This window comes from Cicer arietinum, chromosome 7 (genome assembly GCF_000331145.2).
Source record: "Cicer arietinum cultivar CDC Frontier isolate Library 1 chromosome 7, Cicar.CDCFrontier_v2.0, whole genome shotgun sequence".
Classification (NCBI taxonomy): Eukaryota; Viridiplantae; Streptophyta; class Magnoliopsida; order Fabales; family Fabaceae; genus Cicer; species Cicer arietinum.
Genome location: NC_021166.2, coordinates 9,055,566 through 9,079,634, shown reverse-complemented (window position 1 = coordinate 9,079,634; position 24,069 = coordinate 9,055,566). Strand labels below are relative to the sequence as shown.

The window sequence follows — 24,069 nt, the reverse complement described above, 5'->3', positions numbered from 1 at the left end:
TCTAATTAATTTATTTTATTTTTTTGTTACAATAGGGTCTTTATTGTGTTGATGATGATCTTAGAAAAATTGATGTTGCTGGAAATTGCTAGTGTCAATATGTGTTTGATGTTGATGATCTTGGAAAAACTAAATGTATAGTAGAATTAAGAGTTTGAATGAAAAAATTGTTTATTGTGTCAATATGTGTTTTGATGTAGATGATCTTGGAAAAAATAAATATATAGTAGAATATATAATTTGAATTAAAAAAATTGCTATTGTATCAATATGTGCATGATGTTGATGATTTTGGAAAAACTAAATTTACAATAGAATATAGAATTTGAATGAAATTAATAACAGGGTTTTTTGAGAAGAGTAGAACAACACAATCTTTAATCTAATAACACTCAGGGTTTTATGAAGAAAAAAAAAACGATATTAAAGACCTATAACAACACTTGTTAAAAAAGTGCTAAAAGACCTACGATAGTGTTTTTTAGAAGGAAGAAAAAACCCCTTAAGTTACCACCTACGACAACATTTTTTGAAAAAGAAAATCTATATTAATCTTTAACTTTTTTAAACCAATTATAACTATATTTAATGGCCTCGTAATTCGGAAATCTATATTAATCTTTCTAATTTAAGATAAATAATATAATTCAAAAAAAAGAAAATACAATGTGACAAAGTAATAAAAATTACAACAAAAATAATACGTTAGTCGTAATCACATCAATAAAATAAAATAAAGAAAGTGATAAAATTAAAATAAATAATTCTCATCAAAGTCTTTAACTTATTTTGTTTTATTTGAAAAGCGTCTCATATCTATATATTTCTCAATCTAATAGAATCAGTAAGAACATAACATATTTATTAAAAAAAATATTGTTGTAAGTTTTTATTTATAAAAACATACTCATGTATGTATTTGTTGAATTTAATCCATATAAACCATTAAAGGTAAAACATCACAATGTATAGTATTTATGTAGACTAGTGTCCATACAGGTACTATTGTGTCCAAATACTTGATTTTCTATTTTGTTAAAATAGGTTAATCATGAAAAATAATTTTGGTATAATTTTAATTTGGATATAAATAAATTAAATGAAATTGTAATATATAATTTTGATGTAAAAAACGAAAACACCAACAACTGTTTTAATTGATGGATAAAATTGGTTGAAACTAAAAAGTATAACTAGAAATTAAATATTGGCTATTATGACGAAAAGTGGTGGTGCGGGTAGTGATAGGCCTACATAGTCTAGCCCATAAAATCATCCATCCACCTTCGTTCATCTTCTCTATCTCTCAACCGACTCAAATTCCTTTGACCTGTTTTTGTAATAATGGAGAAATCGATTCCAATTCAGTTAGAAAATAACAAATGCGTTAAAAAGAAGAAACTGAGTTTGAGGCGCCTGAAATGGAGACTCAAATTTATCCTCAAAAGTATTGTTATTATTATTATTATCATTCTTTCGAATTTAATTTGGTTTATGAATGTGTTGGCTAATGATTGATAGATTGATTGATTGATGCAGAAGAAGCTGAACGCATTGCAAAGGAGGAGATCTTGAGAGAATACGAGGTGTTTGGACGGTTCCAGCAGCATTTAACTTTAGCCAAGATAAGGAACCGAGTATTTCACGGGTAATTATTATTATTCCCTCTCGTAGTATTTTTTATTTATTTATTTATTTATTGTGCAATGCCTTTTCACTCTTTGATTTATTTATGCATTCAGTAAAGTCAGAAGGTGATTTTCATGAGGAGATACTGATGATGCTTTCATTTGAGGGTTTCGAGACTTTGATGAAATTGAAGACATCACCAAAGGAAATTGCTGAATATATTAACATTATTAGATGTCTGTTGCCACTGGTGTTGTGTGATGGGCTATTATTAGTATTACTATGTTTTAGGAGTTGGATCTTACTTTCTTTATGTTATTTTGTGCAACTAGCTTGGATTTGCTGCTATCTTGGTTTATTCTGCACTTGATCAAAGGGTACCTAACCATGGCCCATTCTTCTCAGCCCTTGTTACTTTTGTCCAAGGAAAGATACTTGGGAAGAGCTCAAGGAGTTGCTACTGTGTAAGCCACTGATATTATCAATTTGTGGCAGCAGAGTAAGCCTTGGCTTAAGTATAGGATATTTCATACAATCTCTATGGCAATACGATTTAATTTTATGGTTCTTATGTTCTATTGCATTTATTGTGAACCATCTAATAATTGTATGTCTGATGAACTTGGATAGGATGAAAGTTAAGAAAGCTGAAAGCACCATCAAGAAGATGGATGCATCAACATTGCAAGTATGCCCAGTTAACACAGCCTTTAACCTTTGCTCACAGTATACACTCAATTTCTTATGATTTTCTGAAATGAAACTTGCATTTGTGTTCTTGTGAATATAGAGCTAACTCTGAGGGTAAAGATTAAAGATTAAACCGTCCAAAAAATACAATTTTTTTTTAAATTTTTATTTTATAATTCGAAATACCAAACTTAAATCTAAACTATATGATTTTAACCGAGCAATCATTGGTATTTCAATTGCATAAATGTAGAGAATTCCGAACAAATCCGAGTTTAAAAAAAGAGAGCATGAGTTTTTTGTTATTGGTACATAAAGAAGCAGGAGTTTAATTATCACAATCCAAACTACCACTATAGACAAGAAAAGATTCTTCAGACTTAAGCACAGCAGTTAGACGCTTAATTGGACCTTTATGCCCTTCTAAAACACCCAAACAACAATAGTCTCTACAACACTATTAGTATTAGTATTATTACCTCTCTAAATTCGAATTGTTTTATCCTCAGAACCACTGCACACCAAATCAGAAATCGTAGCTAAACACAATAGAGACTTTGTATGACCACGTAGCGCACCCATCACCACCAAATTACCATTTTCACCCTTCTCAGATACCAATATTGATCTATCACACGCACCAGAATATAAAACAGAACCATCAGTTAAGTGCCAATGCATTAATCCCAGAATTGTGTTTCTCCAAAGTATCAACCAACAACAACATGTGTTTCTTTTTCTTCTCTTCTTTATCTTTCGTCCAAACCTTAATTTTTTTATCTGTTGATCCAGTGTAAACATACCCATCATTAGAAACTACTATTGCATTCACTGCATCGTCATGTGCGTTGTTCACTGATTCCAAACATGTGAAATCTTTGGTTTTCCAAACCTTGATTGATCTGTCCCACGAAACAGAGTACAACAAGGTTCCGTCTTTTGATAAAGCAAGGGAAGAGACTGTGTCAACGTGGTGAACCCATGTTCGTTTTTTGTTCCTTCGAATCTTAACGTGGTTTTTCGGGAGTAAGAATTTCGAGAAACGGTCAATGAATGTTGGAAGCGTGGCTAAATGAGTGAACTTGTGTTGTTGCTGCCCTTGAGATTCGTTGTTGTTAACGTTGGTAATGGTGATTTTCCAAACGCAGATTTTGTTGACTTGGTGAGCGGGGAAAAGCTTGTCTGAATGAATTACTGTGGATTTTACGGCACCGTTTCCAGAAACTATTGTGTTATTTGACTGTTGAGGGTGAGAGTGAAAATGAATTCGATTCCATGACGTGATTTCTCTGTTGGATGAACCGGTGTAGAGGAAATTTTGTGAAAGGGTTAAAGAGGAAATGCAAGTTTGGAGTTGGAGAGTTGTGAGACATGTGAAGGTTGAATCATGAAATTGTTGTGAGGTTGAGTTGAGGGAAGGAACTGATGCGAGGCTTTGTTGCGAAGAAAGAGAACGTGTGGTAGTGTGGTTAATAGAGGTACTGAAGGATTTTTCAAATTCCATGATATTCACTAATGAAAATATAAAATTAAGTGTTAAGTCAATATTTTGTTAGTCTTTGAAGTGTACACTATGATGTAAAATATAAGTAAAATTGGACCCCCAAAATTTGATGTATTAAGTTGGTCTTTCATTGGTCTTAGAATAATTTATTAGGTATTATTTAACCTTTTAACCGTTAAATTGGTCTTTTGTTTGTCTTCTATGTACTTGTTTAGTCTTATATAACTTTTTAACTATTAAATTGGTTCATTGATCTTTCAAGTACCTATTAGGTCTTTTGTTGATCTTCGAATAACTTGGTAGGTCTTATTTAATTTTTTCACAATAAAGTTGGTCTTTCATTGATTCTCAAAATACTTATGACTTGTTTAATTGTTAAGTCAGTATTTCATTTATCTTCTAAGTACTTCATATATCTTGTTTAATTTTAACTGATAAGTTAGTCTTTCGTTCGTCTTTCAAATATTTGTTAGGTATTTCTTTTGTGTTCCATGTATTTGTTAGATCCCATTTAACCTTTTAACGGTTAAGTTTTCTTTCATTGGTATTCTAAGCACTTGTTAAACATTATTTAATATTTTAGTTATTAAATGGACCTTTTGTTGGTCTTTCAAGTACTTGTTAGGTCTTATTTAACTTTATAACTATTTAGTTGGTATTTTCTTAGTCTTTTAAATACTTGTAATATCTTATTTAACTATTAAATTAGTGATTCGTTGATCTTCGAAATACTTGTTGAGACTTATTTAACATTTTAGTTAGGCTTAATTGCAGTTTTGGTCCCCCTATTTTAACTGAATCACGAAAGTAGCCCATCCATTTTGTTTCTCCCCAGTTTTGGTCCCTCAAACAAAATTTTAGTTTTTAAAGCCGTACTACACCATTTATGGTCATATATTTCAGGTACAATTGTTGCAAATGAGATTTTGAGGCATTGTGTGACTTAAATAAATGCAAAAACAAATGAAATTTCATCAAGTTTTGGACCAAAATTCTGCTTGGGGGACCAAAGCTGGGGATAAATAAAATGAGGGGACTACTTTCGCGATTCAGTTAAAATAAAGGGACCAAAACTGCAATTAAGTCTTTTAGTTATTAAGTCGATCTTTCATTTATCTTTCAAGTACATGTTACATTTTATTTAATCTTTTAACTATTAAGTTAGTGGTCTTGCATTGGTCTTGAAGAATCTCATGAGCATTGTTTAACTATCACTTCACCTAAAATAAATATGGATAAAGGTAAATAATAATTTCAACCTTTTGAAATTTTTTTTAAAATTCTATCCTCATTATTTAAAAATTTTCAACTTTGAATGTTTTTTTTTATAGAATTTGACATTAAAAAACATTTAGTTGACATCTACGGTCAATATTTTTTATTGATATGCTTTATTTTTTTATGTATTTGAATAGAATTCTATTAAAAAAAGTTTAAATAAAGATATTAATAAATATGAAATAAATTAAAATTGTATACAAAAATAAAAAAAAATTGAAACTATTATTCACCATTTTCAACAAAACAAACTTAGAAAAACATTCAAACCTTGAAAATTTCTCACAGATCATCTTCAACTAAGAATTTTTTTAATATCATTTATGTTTTTTTTAAAAAAAAATAAAGTGCACAACATAGTTTTGTTTTCATTATTTTATTAACACATGTTGAGGGGCAAGTCACGCCAACTTTTTACTAAATTTTTTATTAATTTTTATTATTAAAAAATAAACAAACTTCATATAATTTTCATCATAAATCCAAGAAAAAAACCTAACATTAAAATTCAGAAATAAAAAATTACTAATTTAAAATAAATCCTAAATTCTAAAAACCATAGAAAACTCAAATTTTCTTCTCTTATATCCATACTTTTTCCTTCATCTTCTTCCCTCAAATATGTCCCCACACATGGCGGTTTTTGTTTTAGAGTGTGTTTCACAATGTAAGTTTTGATAGAATTTCAGATCTAAAAAGGAGAAGGAAGAGAATGGATACTAGAAACAACAATAACAAATGCTAGAAAAGTAAAAATTTGAATCATTTTTAATCCACTAAAAAAAAATAAAATGTATCTATTGTAACACTCAATTTTTATGATATTTTTTTTATCTGTTATTGAAACTATTTTTAGTAATTTTTAGTTACAGTTAATGTGTCAATATTTCTAAAAGTATTATACACTCTTGTAAAAAAAAATTAAATGAACAAAAACCTTATAAAGTAGAAATTTCTCTCTCAGAAATTTTTCCACGTTCATTTTAAGGTGAAATGGTTTTTTTTTCATTTTTCCTCTCAGAAATCGCTCTGCTTCTCTAGTAATTATTTGATTTCCTTCAACTTTCTTTTTCAATTCATATTCTTCTTCAATCTTCTTTGTTCAATCGAATTTCTCTCCTAACAATTAAGCAGATTAAGTTGTTCCCTTCTTCTCTCTGCTAGCAATTCGATTTTCTGCGATTCAATTTAGCTCTTCTTCTCTCAAATTGTAAAATCGCTCATCTTCTCTCAAATCGTGCTTCTTCTCCTTATTTTGTTCATCTTCGTTTGCCTTTCTCACAAAATCGTAAAAATTAAGTTTCAAATCGTTCTTCCATTTGAAGTGAATAAATATCGTTCTTCCATCACAATTTCCTCGAAATCCATTTCCTTCAAGACCTCTTCACCGAATTATCAGGCTCCGCAGTTGACTTCACCTATAACTCTTCTTCTCAAATCTATGACACTGTCGTTTCAAAGTGTCGGATTCTTCAAGGCAGATATTGGGTGGCTCCCTGGTTTATTGTGATAGCCAGCTATATCCAGTAAGTTGCTGATCTAGTCTTCAATTCATGTTGAATAAGTAAGTTGCAGCCTCTAGTAGCAATTTTCTACATCTTGATATTGGTAATTGAAAAAGCACATAACATGTTAAATAGTAATGACAATCTTCATGAGCATCATTTACATTGATTTCAGTCTGAGCTTTGCATGATTTCAGTCTTAAGCCTAGTTATCCTTTGTTTTGAAATTTGTTATTGCCATTGAATGAAACCTTTTGTTCATCCAGATTAATATTGCTCTATAAATTGTTCTATACATCTCTCCTAAATATTTGAAAGAGAACATGTTGAGAAAACCTTAATAACGTTGTGCTCAACAATCCATGTCAATTACATGATGAATAGCCAAAGGCGGAAGCGTACCTGTGGGAATTGCCATTAATGAAATCCTGAGATGATGATGATAGAGCCAATGGGTTGAGTGATCTTCCTCAGCAAAACACCCTAAAGACCTTGCTCTCTTGATGGGGATAGAGAGAACCAGAGAGTTTTCTCCTTTAGGTTTTGAAACTGAATAGTCTTGTTATGTTTGCCTTGGGGACCATTACCCCTATATATAACTATTATTAGTTATATCCCAAATTGCAGTATTTCCAATTTAGCCCCTCATTAAATTAGAAACTGCCTGGTATCTACACTATTAATTTTCATAACTATTATGCTCTTTAGCCATAAACTATTATATATTATTTGACCCCCAGTTTATTGGCTAATTATATAATGACCCTAACACACTTTATTAATTAATTACATATGTGACCCATAAATCTTACAATCTCCCACTGGTCACACATGTATCCTTAGGAGTGTGTTAGACTTTATGACGTCAAAAATGTCATTATAATTACCTTGAGTATAATCCAAATTGTCCCGTCCATTAATCATATCAGCACATGGAACCAAAGAGGCTTTCGTCATAATAAGCATAACTAAACCCATCAATGATCACCCGTACTGACACAACTAAATGACATAGACCCATTATGAAAAGTGTAGCATGAAAATTACATGAAGTTGGTCAATGCATGTCAATTTTCAACTGGTCCTACTTTATCGAATGAGATCATACCATAACTTAAATGTACAAAGTAACCAAAAACTGAATACTTTAAACTTTATTTCTGATCAGAAAGTCCAAATACAATGTATTTGTACTTTACAATTAAACATAGAACATGAATTACATAATGGACGAAACTCCCACTAAAATCAAGATTCCTCAAACTGTAGCACACCCATGTGAGCAGTATGCTCATGAAAGACCTTGGGTGGTAGACCTTTAGTGAGTGGATCCGCAATCATGGAGTTTGTCCTTAAGTGTTCTATGGATATCTGTCCACTTTGTACCTTCTCTTTAACAACTAGGAACTTAATGTCAATGTGCTTTGACTTGGTTGAGCTCCTATTATTGTTAGAATACAGGACTGCTGATCTATTGTCACAATACAACTTGAGTGGTCTTTCAATCCCTTCAACTATTTGCAGCCCCGTGACAAAATTTCTCAGCCAAATGCCCTGGTCAGATGCCTCATGAATTGCTACGAATTCTGCTGCCATGGTTGATGAAGCAGTAAGACCTTGCTTGGCACTACGCCAAGAAACTGCTCCACCAGCTAACAGAAAGACATAGCCTGAAGTTGATCTTAAGCTGTCTTGGCATCCCGCAAAATCCGAGTCAGAGTACCCAGTGATCTCTAACTGGTCTGACCTCCTATATGTGAGCATGTAGTTTCTTGTTCTCTTCAAATATCTCATGACCCTCTTGGCTGCTTTCCAATGGTCAAGACCTGGATTGCTTAAATATCTGCCTAAAATCCCTACTATGAACGCTATGTCTGGACGCGTACATACTTGGGCATACATAAGACTCCCTACAGCTGAAGCATAAGGGATCTTTTGCATTTCTTGAATTTCCAAACTTCCCTTAGGGCACTGTTTGAGACTAAACTTGTCTCCCTTAGCAACTGGGGTGTCCCCTGGTTTGCAATCCTGTAACCCAAACCTTTTGAGAACCTTATCGATATAGCTCTTTTGTGACAATCCAAGAATACCTCGAGATCTGTCTCGGTGTATCTGAATTCCTAATACAAAAGAGGCGTCACCAAGATCTTTCATCTCAAAATGCTTTGATAGAAATTTCTTAGTTTCGTGCAACATGCCTATATCGTTAGTGGCAAGCAGTATGTCATCAACATACAAGACCAGGAAAATATGTCTGCTCCCACTGAACTTATGATACACACAATCATCAACTGTATTCATCTCAAAACCAAATGAGAGAATTACTTGATGAAATTTATGGTACCATTGACGAGAAGCTTGTTTTAGCCCATAAATGGATTTTCTTAGTTTGCACACCATATTCTTTGGGTCTCCCAACACAAAGTTTTCTGGCTGCACCATATAGATCGTCTCATCAATGTCGCCATTGAGAAAAGCTGTTTTTACATCCATTTGATGAAGCTCCAAATTAAAGTGAGCAACAAGAGCCATGATTATTCTTAAAGAGTCCTTCGATGAAACCGGAGAGAAAGTCTCTTTATAATCAATCCCTTCCTTTTGAGTATAACCCTTAGCTACAAGACGTGCCTTATATCTCTCCACATTACCATTGGAATCCCGCTTGGTTTTAAAAATCCATTTGCAACCAATGGGTTTCTTTCCTTCAGGTAATGGGATAAGTTCCCAAACTGAATTGTCTTGCATAGACTTGTACTCCTCATTCATTGCTTCGATCCACTTATCTGAACGAGAATCTTGCATGGCTTGATGAAAGTTGACTGGGTCGTCTTCCGTCATGCCAACATTTTCCTCTACCTCATTGATAAATACTACATAATCATCCGAAATAGCATTTTTCCTTTCTCTAGTGGATCTCCGCAATGGAGCTGGCTCTTGAGGCACTTGTTCTTGAGGATCTTGAATTTGATCTGGATTTTGTTCTTCCTGAACAACCAGATCATCTTGAGTTTGTTCAATAATGGGAAAGTCAATTGGTGGAAGAATCAGTTCTGGAATTGTTACCGATTCTTCCTCAAAGACAAAATCTTTAACCTTAATCTTCCCCCCAAACTCAATATCCTCAAAGAACGTTGCCGTTCCCGTCTCAAAAATTGTTCTCAAATTAGGATCATAAAATTTATAGCCCCTTGATTTTTCTGAGTACCCTATAAAATAGCTGCTAATTGTTCGGGGTTCAAATTTCTTTTCATTCGGCCTATAAGGCCTTGCCTCAGCTGGACATCCCCAAACATGAAGGTGCTTCAGACTAGGCTTACGCCCAATCCAAAGCTCATAAGGTGTTTTAGCCGCTGCCTTAGTTGGTACTCTATTAAGAATGTATGCTGCTGTTTTTAATGCCTCTCCCCAGAGTGACTCTGGCAAGGTGGAATGACAAATCATACTCCTTACCATATCCTTAAGAGTCCTGTTTCGTCTTTCAGCTACACCATTCATGCTGGGTGACCCCGGCATAGTGTATTGTGGGACGATTCCACATTCCTCTAGGTATTTGGCAAATGGTCCCGGACGTTGTTCACCTGAACCGTCATATCTGCCGTAGTATTCACCACCACGATCAGATTTGACCTTTTTAATTCTTTTATTAAGTTGATTCTCAACTTCTGCCTTAAAGGATTTGAACACGTCTATTGATTGGGACTTTTCGTGAATTAGGTAAAGGTAGGCATATCTAGAATAATCGTCTATGAATGATATAAAATATTGTTGACCATTCCAAGAAGGAGTTGGAAATGGCCCACAGATGTCCGTATGTATCAATTCTAAGACGTCTGTAGCTCTATATGCGCCTAATTTCTTATCTTTAGTCTGTTTTCCTTTAATGCATGCTACACAAACGTTAAAGTCTGTGAAGTCAATGGAATCTAAAATTCCATCTGACACAAGTCGTTCAACTCTATTTTTAGAGATGTGACCTAGACGCTTGTGCCAAAGCACCCCTGAATTGAAATTGTCAATTTTCCGCTTAGTACCACGTGATTCCACATTCAAGGTTTCATTATAGTTAGCCACAGTTTCCAACAAATAAAGATTATCATAACCAGAAAGTAAACCGGTTCCAACAACATTCGAATTTAAAGACAAAGTAAATTCTTTATTCCCGAATGAACAATAATATCCTGATTTGTCCAAATAAGAAATAGAGATCAAATTCCGTCTAAATGACGGTACAACAAAAGTGTCTTTTAAATCCAAATAATGACCGGAACTTAATAATAATCTAAATTTTCCTATGGCTTCAACTTCTACCTTCTTCCCATCTCCTACATAGATCCATCTTTCAGTATCACTAGGCTTTCGGAAGTTCAGGCAACCCTGCATTGAAACACTGATGTTAGTAGTTGCACCAGAGTCTAACCACCAAGTGTTTCTAGGTACTGAAGCTAAATTAACCTCAGAACAGACCAAAGACAGAATCATACCTTTCTTAACACGCCAAGCGTGATATTTGGCACAATCCTTCTTCACGTGTCCAGAACTCCTGCAGAAGAAGCAGTTGTTATCCTTAGTCTGCTTCTTTTGTTCTGGACCCTTAGCAGCAGCTTTGTTCTTGGGCTCCTCAATTCTTTTCCTTTTGCCCTTGTCTTTAGAGATGCTAGTAAAGTGAGCACTTTCAGTCCTATCTTGCTTCAGCCTGTCCTCTTCTTGCACACATAATGAAATGAGCTCATTAAGAGTCCATTTCTCCTTTTGACAATTATAAGTCACCTTAAACTGACTGAATTGCGAAGGAAGAGACAGCAATACTAAATGAATGAGTAAGTCATCTGACAACTCAAGCTTTAGACCTTTAAGCTTAGAAGCAATGTTGGACATCATCATAATGTGCTCTCTTATATTTCCCTTGCCTTGATACTTCATGGAAATTAAATTCTGAAGCAAAGAACTTGTTTCAGCCTTATCACTTTTTACAAAGCGTTTTTCCATCTCAACAACACCTCTAAAGACCTCAGGAATGCTACGCTTTATGATCATAAGACTTATGCGATTTGAGCGATCCCATTTCTCATACTCTAATTTTTCTTCAGAAGAACTAGAGTCCTTAGGAGTAGAGGGTCGATCAATTCTTAATGCAAGGTCTAGATCCATGCAGCCAAGAACAATCAAAATGTTCTCTTTCCATTCCTTAAAATTTGTCCCATTAAGGACAGGAATAGAACTCAAATTTGCAGATATGGAAGCAACCGATGCTGTGAATTAAATAAAGAACGAAACTTAGAAACTCACATTATAACAAAATAAATCAATAAATAAATAAATACATGTGTTCAAATCATGGAATTTAACCCATCTCAAGATACCCAGTGCACCATTGATGTCAAGTCTTTGGACAGTAACACCAACTGCTAGTGGTACTCTTGTTGCAACGATCAAATATTGACAATAAGACATGTCAAACAATAAACCTTCCTTTGGGCCGATTTACTGCTCACATGTACACCAAATAATTGTCACACATTTATCATCGCAGATGTACCATGTAATTCTGCCAAATATTAACATTCCTTTGGGCCGGTCAATACCCGCATGAATAAACATATACACAGCAATTTGACACTCTTCACGAGCAATTTAGACAAGAGAGGTCACTTTGGCGACGTCAAGTTTCAATTAACTCATTCAAAAATGTCAAACTTGACTTGAACATATATTTATTATATCCAAATAAAACAATATTTAAAAAATATTGTTCACTAATATAAACTTTATTTCATTATTATTTGATAATTATTGTTTTATCAAAAAAAAAAAAATTTGGACTGCCACATCTAGTTGTTACCTAATGTAAATTATTATTTAGTTATTCTGCGTGTTTTCAAAAAAACTATGGCAAAATCGCGTTAACACATAAGCTTCACTTTGTAACTTATTTGTTTTCAAGAATGCCTCGGGACGCGAAAACAACATTTCAACTGTGATTCAAAACACTCACTGATTATTGCTATAACGCACACATTTTAATTATCTCTATGTCTATTTCATTACTCAATTTATTAATTGTTTTTGGAAGTTGTTTTCAGTTTTCACTGTATAATTCAATTAAATCTTCATTATTCTATATGGCAGAATAAATGTGGCATTATTCTATTCATGTCTTTCAAAAACGGCAAAATAAATACGGCAGAATTATGGCAGATCATTATTCTATTCATGTCTTTGTTCATGGCAGAATTATAGAAAATCCAGATCATTATTCAAATATGGCATTATTCTATTCACCCTAAAATCCGGATCATTATTCAAATATGGCAGAATTTTATTCACCCTAAAATCCAGATCATTATTCAAATATGGCATTATTCTATTCACCCTAAAATCCGGATCATTATTCAAATATGGCAGAATTTTATTCACCCTAAAATCCAGATCATTATTCAAATATGGCATTATTCTATTCACCCTAAAATCCGGATCATTATTCAAATATGGCAGAATTTCATGGCATTATTCACGATTAATTAATTGTTCCAATCATCCAAAACAATCAACAACAAAAAAAATTATAACCGGAAACAAAAAAAAATATGGATTCCATAATATATATATCCAAATTCCCAAATTACAAACCCTAAGATTTCAATCATGTCAAAATTCCCAAATTGAATCCTAAAACAAAGACAATAACCGAATTTCATCATGAATTAAACATGGTAGGCTCTGATACCACTTGTTAACTATCCATGCCAATTACATGATGAATAACCAAGGGCGGAAGCGTACCTGTGGGAATTGCCATTGATGAAATCCTGGGATGATGATGATAGAGCCAATGGGTTGGGTGATCTTCCTCAGCAAAACACCCTGAAGACCTTGCTCTCTTGATGGGGATAGAGAGAACCAGAGAGTTTTCTCCTTTAGGGTTTTGAAACTGAATAGTCTTGTTGTGTTTGCCTTGGGGACCATTACCCCTATATATAACTATTATTAGTTATATCCCAAATTGCAGTATTTCCAATTCAGCCCCTCATTAAATTAGAAACTGCCTGGTATCTACACTATTAATTTTCATAACTATTATGCTCTTTAGCCATAAACTATTATATATTATTTGACCCCCAGTTTATTGGCTAATTATATAATGACCCTAACACACTTTATTAATTAATTACATATGTGACCCATAAATCTTACAGAACACACTTGTATTATGTTGAGCCTCAAGGGGTAGAGTAGTAGCTTCTCTGTGTCATGTTTGTTTTGTGTCTTCTGAAGATGAAAAACATTATTTTACACCAACGAAGAACCTCCTATTATGTTATTTGAACTGACTTTCGCTTGTAGCCTAACTCTGATTTTTGAAGACAGATTACTGGCGGTCAAAAATCTACTTCTTTTTATTGTCTTAAATGAATAGAAATGAATTTTTGAGACATAAAGTTTTTTGGATTAGATTTTTTAGACTTATATTGCAGCAATATCAACTGCTATATTGATTTTATCAGGTTTATCTTTACCCAAAGTTGGTGGATGAATGGTTTATTCAACATGCTCAATGAATCCTATTGAGAATGAAGCTGTGGTTGCAGAGGTAATCTACTTTGAGTGCTATATAGTCTATACTTTTATGTAGCCTTGCTAGTTGCTGGGTTGACATAGAAAAGTGCTTTAGCATAGTAAGTTGAACTAATGCGTAGTTACCTTTGAAGCACAGTACAGCAGTTTATTCCATTTCCGCCTCTTTGGCGCCATGGTGAATTTTGTGCCAGCCGCCATAGGCCAGAACACCTATATTAGCCACCATATTTCCGCCAGAGGCTGCAACACCAGTTTATATGGCTGATTTTTTGCTTGCCACCATAATCCACCAATGTCATTAAGAACACTTGGTAAAATTTGAAAACAATTAAGCAAGTGTAGGCTTGCAAATTTCGGCCACACAAAAAACACGTTTTTCTTGCATAATTTATTTTATTGTGGTCATGTCTCAACTTAGCCCCAAAACAATTTCATTCCTCTTTCACTGGCATAGCGTATGCGTAGCTCATGGTACTAAGGTGCGGTGGTTGTTTGAATTGCAGCTATTTTGGGTTTATTCTCCTATTACCCTTGACTAGCCTTCTACCCTTACTCCCAACATTTTATTAATAGTATGAGTGCTAAGTGATAACTATTAATTTTTAAGTGTAAGATTATGACTCTATTAGTTTATTTTACCGCCTTGACTAGAAGCTAGCGCTAGATATGATATTGCGTCAGCTAGTGGCACCGCCAATTCTTCTGCCTTGACAATGATGCATCTGAAACAGCTATTTTTGGTCATCTCTTTGAGTTACAAACATTGTTGCCAAGCAAAAAATTGCTTAGAGGGAATGCAGGTTGGGGTGGCAAATACTTTGATGACACTTATCTTACTTTAGAGATAGATTTCTTCTAGTGTGGAAAAAAATGATATTGGACAGGTTTATCTAATCTAATGAAACTCCATTTGGGCTGGCTGGTTGTACCAATTTCCCTATGAAGCCCAAATGCGTAGGTTGTCAGTCTCGGATAATCGAGCAGAGCAGCCAACCGTTAATCAGGATAGGTGTAACTGGAAGGCTTAATATATGTATGTACGTGTGTTGTGTGTCTATATTTATATGTTATTCTAATTGGAAAGGAGAAATAGGTAGATCTTGGGCCTAGTACATGAAAATCTAATAAGGAGCCGTGCTCAATTCCATTTTCTTTATCCTCTATTCTTTTTTTACTGTTTTGCAGGTTTTGCGGAGGTGTGGAGGGTCTGTCGAACTTGTTGATGTATCGAGTGAGCTTCCATAACTTATTCGTCGGCCAGGTCTCAAGAGATGGAAGGTTTCTGTTTTATGTGGCCAATTGATTGTTTATTTCTTTCAGCATTCCAGTTTTGATTATAATACATTTAATATTTAGAAAGAAAAAAAAATATGTTGCTTACCTATACATGTCAAAGTTTGTGTGTATCTGGGTTTTTTTGGAGATCATGCCCATTTATATCATGTGATTAGAGACAAACTAAAGGATTTTGAAGGAAAATTGTGGCTGGTTGGCTTTCTTAGTTTCCTACGTTTTGTAAGGTAATTGGTGGTCTAATATAGTATATCAGTTGGTGGTATACTGTGTGTAGCCCGGCGGTTATGCCTCTTGTAATTCCAACTTTTGACTATTTTTACTAATTTGCGATTGTTTGGAATGTTCTGGTAGTAAATAATTCTAATCAAATTCTGATACTCAATCAATTGGATGCCTACTAATGTGCCCACACTTACACGTTGATGGTTAAAATAGCAAATGTTGTTTTAAACTTTATGAACAGAAAATTATTATATTTGTCCAACTTTAGCGTGTATCCTTGCACCTGTTGCTTTTTCACTTGATTCAGCTTATGGCTCCAAATGTAGAAGGGTCAAGTTTGTTATGTAGCAGTTTTGCAATTGAATTTCTTTTAAGCTGTTGATTTTGGAGGTGCAGGTATATGACAAGGGCAGTTGGCAGTTGGTTCGTTTCTTCCAAAGATGTTCCCAAGTTTCGTAGAAGTGTAATTCTTTTCAGCATGTTTCCTTCTGGAATACGCTATCAGGATCTGGGTGACAGTAATTTTAATGCTGACACGGGAGATGACATTACTAGTGTGGTTAATGGAAAAGCTGAAGATGGAATTGAAGCACTAGAGAATCCTGTGATGTCTGAGTCTGCCGAAGAGGCTTCTAATTTTCCTCTTGAGCACTTCATGAGGATAATGCCTCATGATCAGAACACTGGGGCCTTCTTCATTGCTGTGCTGCAAAAAGTGTCTCCTTTGCCAGGTAGTCTTTCTTATATAATAACATTTGTTTCTCTCTCTTTACCTCAGTTTCTGTTAGTAATTAGTCGGGAAATTTGGGTTAACAGAATGGAAATAATTCTAAGATCTCATTTCTACCATGTTTATATTCATTTTACCCGAACTTTTTCTCAGGTTTGTAATTGTTTTCATTCTTGCAGCTCTTATCGAAAAACCCAGCACAAAAATTGATGAGTAATATGTAGAACCACCAAACCATAGTCTTGAGGATGCACAAGCACTGCAGATCAATTCATCTGAAACCACACTTGAAGAAGTCTTAGCAGTTCAGAGGAAAATGGGAATGACAATGTATCCAATACAGAAGATTTGGATGTTATTACATGTGAAGAAAAGAATTCGGAGGAAGCTAAAGAACCCCATATTGCACAAAACACAGAAAATAAGGTACCGGGAAAAAGAAAGCTACAAAGTCAAGGAAAATGGAGAGGTGTTGACCCGGTTCTCTTTTTCAAAGATGTAGCAGTTATTAATAGTATAAAGGATTTTTATGGAATAGACGAGCGTTATCCATTCAATGGTCACCTTGTTACAAGAAACAGTGATATGAATCATGTGAAAAGAATTTACTATGTCTCCAAGTCAATCAAGGATATTCTTGGGTTGAATTTCTCTGTTGGGCAACAACTCAAAATAACCTCAGTTGGACTGAAGATGTTTGTAAGTATATTTTATTCTCAATTTAGTGATATTGTTGTTTCTTGTTAGAATTTTTATCTGAGTGCCATGTGTATGCATTGTCATGTAGAACTGTTTTACACTGACAACCAATGGAAATTGTTTATTTTGCCATGTTATAAACCATTCAAGTGAGGTAAAGTTAGATGATTTAGTAGAATACATGATTGTGATTGAATGACAGAGTAAAAAACTCTATTATACATGTTGGTGCATCTCCCTCTTCTCCTATTATTTTACGACGTTGATTTATTTATCACCCATATTCCAGTTGTAAATAAATAATAATTTGTGTAGATAATAATGACCTCACCATTAGAAGGCCTAAAAACATTGGTTGGTAACTTGGTAGATAATGGTGTAGGCGCAAAAGATCGATCTAGGCATGGGAGGCAGATTCAGACAGAGTTTGAATATCAAAAGTGAAACGTATGAACTTTTTACTGTTTCATGTTGAAAAAGTCAATGCTAGTTATATCTTGTTGCTTCTCATAGAATTAGATTCTAGTACATCATGAATCATTTAATGAATTTCAGTACTTTGTCATTTCTATTTCCTGTTTTGTTGACTCAAATGTTAAGGTGCATGTTGAGTTTTTATTGGATATGAATTATTGTTGACCATTCTCATCTCATTTTGACATAATAATTTGTAAGGATTATGTGTAATATAATGACTAATTAATTTATTTAGAACTGCTTTATAAACCTGATTCTTGTATGCATCACTCTAGAATTACACAAGTAGCATGCATGCCACAGTCTACACTATTAAATTAGTTGCACCGAATAATTTGTTAAATAAATATATTAGTATTTCAATGGCATCGCTTGTGGAGTGATTTTGTGTATCTTTTAAGAGATGAAGCTTTTGGTCACTTAAAATCATCAAACTTTCTTACTTGTGGATTGAAAGTTGTATCTCAAAATGTGGTTCCAGCGTTAGAATCTGTATTCTTTGATTTGAATTTCACACCAAATGAGTTTGATAGCTTTGATGAAGTTCATGGATTGTATGAGGGTGGAATTAAGCTGCCAAAAGACATACTTAGCAAGATTAGTCCATTACCTGTGCTCAAGGAAATCTTTCGAACTGATGGTGAACAGTTCCTCAAGTATCCACCACCTATAAAGTAATTCAAGGTATATTTCATTTTCAACCATTAAAATTACGTGGATCTATATAATCACCCTGTTAAGTATTACTCATATATTGTTTTACAATCAACAAAAAGGAAAATGTGTATTGATTTCATGAAATAATCTTATTTGACAATTATTATTTGAGTAGTGAATAAATCTGCATGGATGACTGATGAAGAATTTGTAAGAGAAATGCTTGCTGGAGTAAATCCAAATGTGATTTGTTGTCTTAAGGTAAGCTTAATTAAGAGTTTTCAATAAAATTACCACAAAGGTTGGATTTTCTTTGCAGGTTAAATAAGATATTGATGACCTTAATTAGATTAATGTAGCCGATTTAATGAAAGTTTGTTGTTTGATTATTGCAGGAGTTCCCTCCGCAAAGCAAGCTAGATAGTCGAGTCTACGGTGATCAAACCAGTAAGATAACCAAAGAACATCTAGAGCCTAATTTAGAAGGGCTTACAGTAGAAGAGGTATGGCTTTTGTCGATAAGTTTTGCTGTCAATATGTTATTAAAGCCCTTTAAACCTTTCATCTATTACTTTGGGATGCAATAAGTTTGATTGTCGAGTAACATCATTGACTACTTTCTCTAATGTGATTTATAAGTTTGCTAACAATTATTAGATGCATGAGAATGACAATTAGTGATACCAATGCAAATAGAAATCATAATGTAGATAAATTTATTTTCACACTTGTATCATGTCATCTAGTAGAATGTTTTAAGTTTCAAGGCTGAGTTTCAATAACATTAGTTAATAAAAATAAATTAGAAATTTAAATTTAATTTACTAGTATTAATAATTTATAATTACAATTAGTAGAAAGATAAAATAAATTTAATTTAATAAATAATAATACGTTTTAGTGACAGACAATACCGTAGGAATAGATCAATTTTTTATTTATATTTATCTAGTTTTTAGTGACAGACAAATCATAAAAATAGATTAATTCTTTATTTATATTTATCTAGTTTTTAGTGACAGACAATACCATCAATTATTTATTTATATTTATCTAATTTTCGTGACAGTAATTGATTTAGGTAGAAATCAAAAATATGTAGTGACAGTCCTTAAAACATGTAGTGACAGTTCGCAACGCATAGCAACCCACCCTTTAAAGTTGACAAAGGATCTGAGTGCCGCTCAAAATATTCTTGACTTTTACCTACAGTGTTTTAGTTTTAGTGACAAACTTTGCGTGTCACGAGACATCAAGTTTCTTGTAGTGACCCTAAATATTTGCTCTTGATGCTTTATCGAGCATCTCAAATCTTCGCATGTTTATCTTCTTAAGGGTGAGTTTGTGTTTTGAATATGGATTTGAAAGTTGTAGTCCACAAGAGAAAGAGATTCAAGGTAAAAAAACTTATTAAATTTTTGCGAATAACATGTCACTTTTTTTCTTTCTTTCAAATTCGCAAACAATTTGTGATTATTATAATTAAAAATAAACAAAAATAACAAAAGAAAGAAAAAAAAAAGTAAGATCTTTTTTTTCTTCAGATTTTAGATTTTTACTTTAGAGATTTTTAGGTATTGGTTGAAGATGTTGATTGTAAGAAGTGAATGTTGTTGAAAGGGTGATTGGTAGGTTAAATATTTGATATTTTTAGGTTAAACATGAAGAGAGAAAGATAGAGAAGAACAAAATCTTCATATTTTTAATATATATATATATATATATATATATATATATATTTAAAATAATAATTTGTAATAATCTTGGATTGCCATGTCATATTATTTTAATAAAAAAAGTTGAATTTGTAATAAATTTTAAAGATAAAGAATTTGTATTGAGATAAAAAATGTTATAATTAAATAAGTGATATAATTAAAATTAAATTAAACGTCAAATATTAAATTTTGTCTTTTCTTATAAGTGAAAACATTGATTTCTTTAGTGTACAATAGTATGTTTTTTTTTAATATGACTCGAGTGGGGGTGTAGAAATTATAATGTGGAATGAGAGTTGCAATAGTATAAAGCTATTTAATATATTTAATAGTTAATAAAAAAATAAAATTCTATAGTAACCGTTGCAACCGCCTATTGAAAGTAAAAATAGCAGTTGTCAATGGTGGAAAATTATTTTCCTTCCCCGTGCTACACGCCACCGTTCCATGATGTATGCCAAATTTAACATTATTAGTTTGTTTGCTTAAAGTGTTTAAGAACAACATCCCAAATTTTCTTATGTTTGTTTGCTTATAGCTAAAGACTGATTACTTTTATTTGAGGTTGACAAGTTAATAGATAATTTTTTTTTTTTTTACTTTACCGTTTTTTCTCAATATATACCACAAGCACTCTTTCATTATTTTCTAATGTCTCTTAATGAAATGTTTTTTATTTCCCAACTACATTTAAGTAAGATTATCGGAGGGAATATATATATATATAAGATATGATTGCAAAGTAAGTTTTAAATTTTCAAAGAATATATATCCATTTGTTTTTAAAGGACATATGGTGACACATTAACTATATATACTTCAATCTACGTAAATGTCATGTTAGTGATGTGTAATAGAGACCATTTTATTTTATACAAAATATTTTGAAAGTTCTGATTGTAAAGCTATGTATGGTTCACTGTCCAAATAAAAATGGACCAAATTGATGAACCAATTTAATTTCTAAAAACTATTTTAGCAAAATTATGTATTTTTTAAAACAAGTTTTAATTCGGTCATAACTGGTTTTGAATTGGTTTAAAATACTCAGTTTATAAAGTACGGATTTATTAACATATATGAACTGCATTCAAATCAAACATGTCTAATAAAAATAATAAAATAATTTAAACAGGCCTGAATTTTAAAAAGTATTTGCTAATTTCCATAATAATGTATTATCGAAGCTTTCATTAGAAAAACAAGCTTAAATTAGATTGAAAATTTTCTTCATAGGTTTAATGTTTAGAGATGACATTGTATTTGTACAAAAGAATATAATTCAAATAATTCTATTTTTGTTTACAATAAAAAACAAAATCAGTTCATATTTTCTTATTGTCCTAGAATATCATCATTATTAATAAGTAATTCTATTTAATGTTTAAATGTATTTTTTTAAGATATAAAATTACTTAATATTTTCATTAGAATATTTATTACAAATTTCAATAAAATATATGTAAGATAATTAGGAATTAGGAGTATATAAAATTTGAAAGTAGTATTTTTTGGAGATGACCTTATTTTATATTTGAATAAGATGTAATAATCACTTGCTTAAAAATGATATTGTCAACATTCAAAAGAAAGAAAAAAAAAACTACCTTATTGGTGCAAGACACATTGAATGAAAGTTCATTTCCTAAGTATATTTTCTACATCCTAGGTATGCATGCATGCTAGGTTTATGTCCCATTGTCTTTGTTCTTTTCTCTTTTCGCACACAGTAAGACTTTCCCTATGTCTTTATTCTCATTAGATAAACCACAAAATAGTGAAAAGACAAAAACAAAGTGTAGTGATCAGGGATCCTTTTTATATATTTATTTATTTATTTATTTATTTATTATTATTATTATTATTATTATTATTATTATTATTATTATTATATTAATCATGTTCATATTAATTAATATTTTCTATGAAGTACTCTCTATTCCCAGAGTAAATAATTTATCTGTACAAAAAACAATTTTTCTCACAATTTATCTATACAAAAAACAATTTTTCTCAACACGAATGATATACAAAATTTTATATTTTTTAATTATATAATTTAATTAAAAAGTTTTTAATTATATAATTTAATTAAAAAGAGTTTTACTGTTTAATTAAAAATTAATATGTTTTGATACTATTAAATCACTAATAGTTTAATAATATGCTATGTACGAATAAGGTTGATCATATTTAAAATTTAACAACACTAAATTTTTGCTTATTTTTTTAAGGAGTAAATCAACAAATTAATCCTCCAAATTAAAATTTACAAAATAACAAAAATATCTCTAAAATATGTTACATTTATAAAAAATATAATATCATTATATCCTTTTGTTTTTAAAGAACATAAGGTGACACATTAATTATATACATTGCAATCCATGTAATATGTCATATTAATGATGTGTAATAGAGACCATTTTATTTTATACAAAATAATTTGAAAGTTCAGTGATTGATTGTAGGAGTATATATGGTTCACTATCTAAATAAAAATGGACCAAATTGAGGAACCAATTTAAAACAAAGTTTTAATTCGGTCATAATTGGTTTTGAATTGATTTTAAAAATGATCAGTTTATAAATTGATTTATTAACATATATGAACTACATTTAAATCAAACATGCCTAATAAAAAAATTCAAACAGGCCTGGATTTTAAAAAGTATTTGCTAATTTTCATAATAATGTGTAAACGAAGCTTTAATTAGAAAAAAAAGGCTATAATTAAAGTAAAATTTATCTTCAAACATCGGTTTAGTGGTAATAGATAACATTGTATTTGCAAAGAATATAATTCAAATTCTGTATAGAAAAATTATAAAAGTACTATCAGTACCATCATCATTAATAAATAATTTTATTTTTTTTACAACAAAAAAACAAAATTAGTCTTTGGTTTCTTATTCTCCTAGAATATTATTACACACTTCTTTAAATATATGACCATTTGAATAAACAACGAGGATTAAGAAAAAATTTAATATTAAATTTATTGATAAGTAATATAATTTTAAAATTTTATTTTTTAAGATACAAAATTACTTAATACTTTCATTAGAATATTTATTACAAATTTCAATAAAATATATGTAATATAATTAGTATATAAAATTTGAGAGTAGTTTTTTTAAAATGGTCATATTTTATATTTGAAACAGATGTAATAATCACTTGCTTGGTTAAAACACGATGTTTGTCAATATTCAAAGAAAGAAAAAAAACTACCTTATCGGTGCAAGACACATTGAATGAAAGTTCAACTAGGTCATTTCTCATCCTAGGTATGCATGCATGCTACCTTCGGTTTTAGTACCTTTATTCAATTTCCCTTTTCATACAAAGAAAGACTTTCATATTCAAAGTGGTGCATTTTGGATAAACCACAAGATAGTGAAAAAACAAAAACAAAAACAGAGTGCATAGTCAACGTTGATTTTTTTTCTATTATTATTAGTCATGTTAGTATTACTCAAAAAATTTCTATATAGTACTCTCTTTTCTTTTCTTAGAGTAAATAATTTATCTACAAAAAACAATTTTTTCTCAACACTCTCATTGCTCTCTCAGCTGCTCTCCCACTCCCATAGTCCTACCTCCCTCCCTCCTTGGAAAACCTTCCACCCCCCATAGTACAAAAAAGGTAACTTTGTTACTCATTTCTTTGTTTCACTTTACTCCAAACAAACTTACCATTTTTTTTCTCTAATGGATTTCAATCTTTTTTCTTTTTATTTTTGAATTGAAATAGTTTTATCTTAAAGAAAAGAATGATTTGAGATAACTATGTAAGTTTAATGTAGTTTGCCCCTTTTCATTTCTAACTTAATACAAGAAGAGATTTCTTAAGAGAAAGATAAAATCTAAACTTGTTGATGTTCATTAGAAGTAAAAATGGAGTCTATGTTGTTTTCACCTGTGTATAAATATAGACTTGATTAAAAATGTTATCTTTTTGTTAGTGAAAAACTACACATTTAAACAACTACAATGCTATTACTTTTCTCCATACTAAGTTGCATTACCCTTTGTCTAATCTTGCATTTTCTATTATGCTATTTTATAAAATTATAAACATTCTAA

General features: G+C 31.6%; 1 protein-coding gene and 2 pseudogenes across 1 annotated transcript; 1 reads left to right on the top strand and 2 right to left on the bottom strand.

Annotated features, from left to right (window-relative positions):
* Window positions 1-1,719: 1,719 nt before the first annotated feature.
* LOC101504959 (protein JINGUBANG-like) lies at window positions 1,720-3,918 on the bottom strand (annotated as a pseudogene).
* Window positions 3,919-5,761: 1,843 nt separating this feature from the next.
* Window positions 5,762-13,801, bottom strand: LOC140921099 (uncharacterized). The gene is made up of 3 exons (XM_073370955.1): window positions 13,387-13,801; window positions 11,553-11,855; window positions 5,762-5,820 (listed from the first exon to the last, which is right to left on the bottom strand). The coding sequence occupies exons 1-3, from the start codon at window positions 13,400-13,402 to the stop codon at window positions 5,762-5,764; spliced, it is 378 nt and encodes a 125-aa protein (XP_073227056.1). The 5' UTR covers window positions 13,403-13,801.
* A 117-nt stretch (window positions 13,802-13,918) lies between these two features.
* On the top strand, window positions 13,919-17,327 carry LOC101504643 (uncharacterized; annotated as a pseudogene).
* Window positions 17,328-24,069: the final 6,742 nt, after the last annotated feature.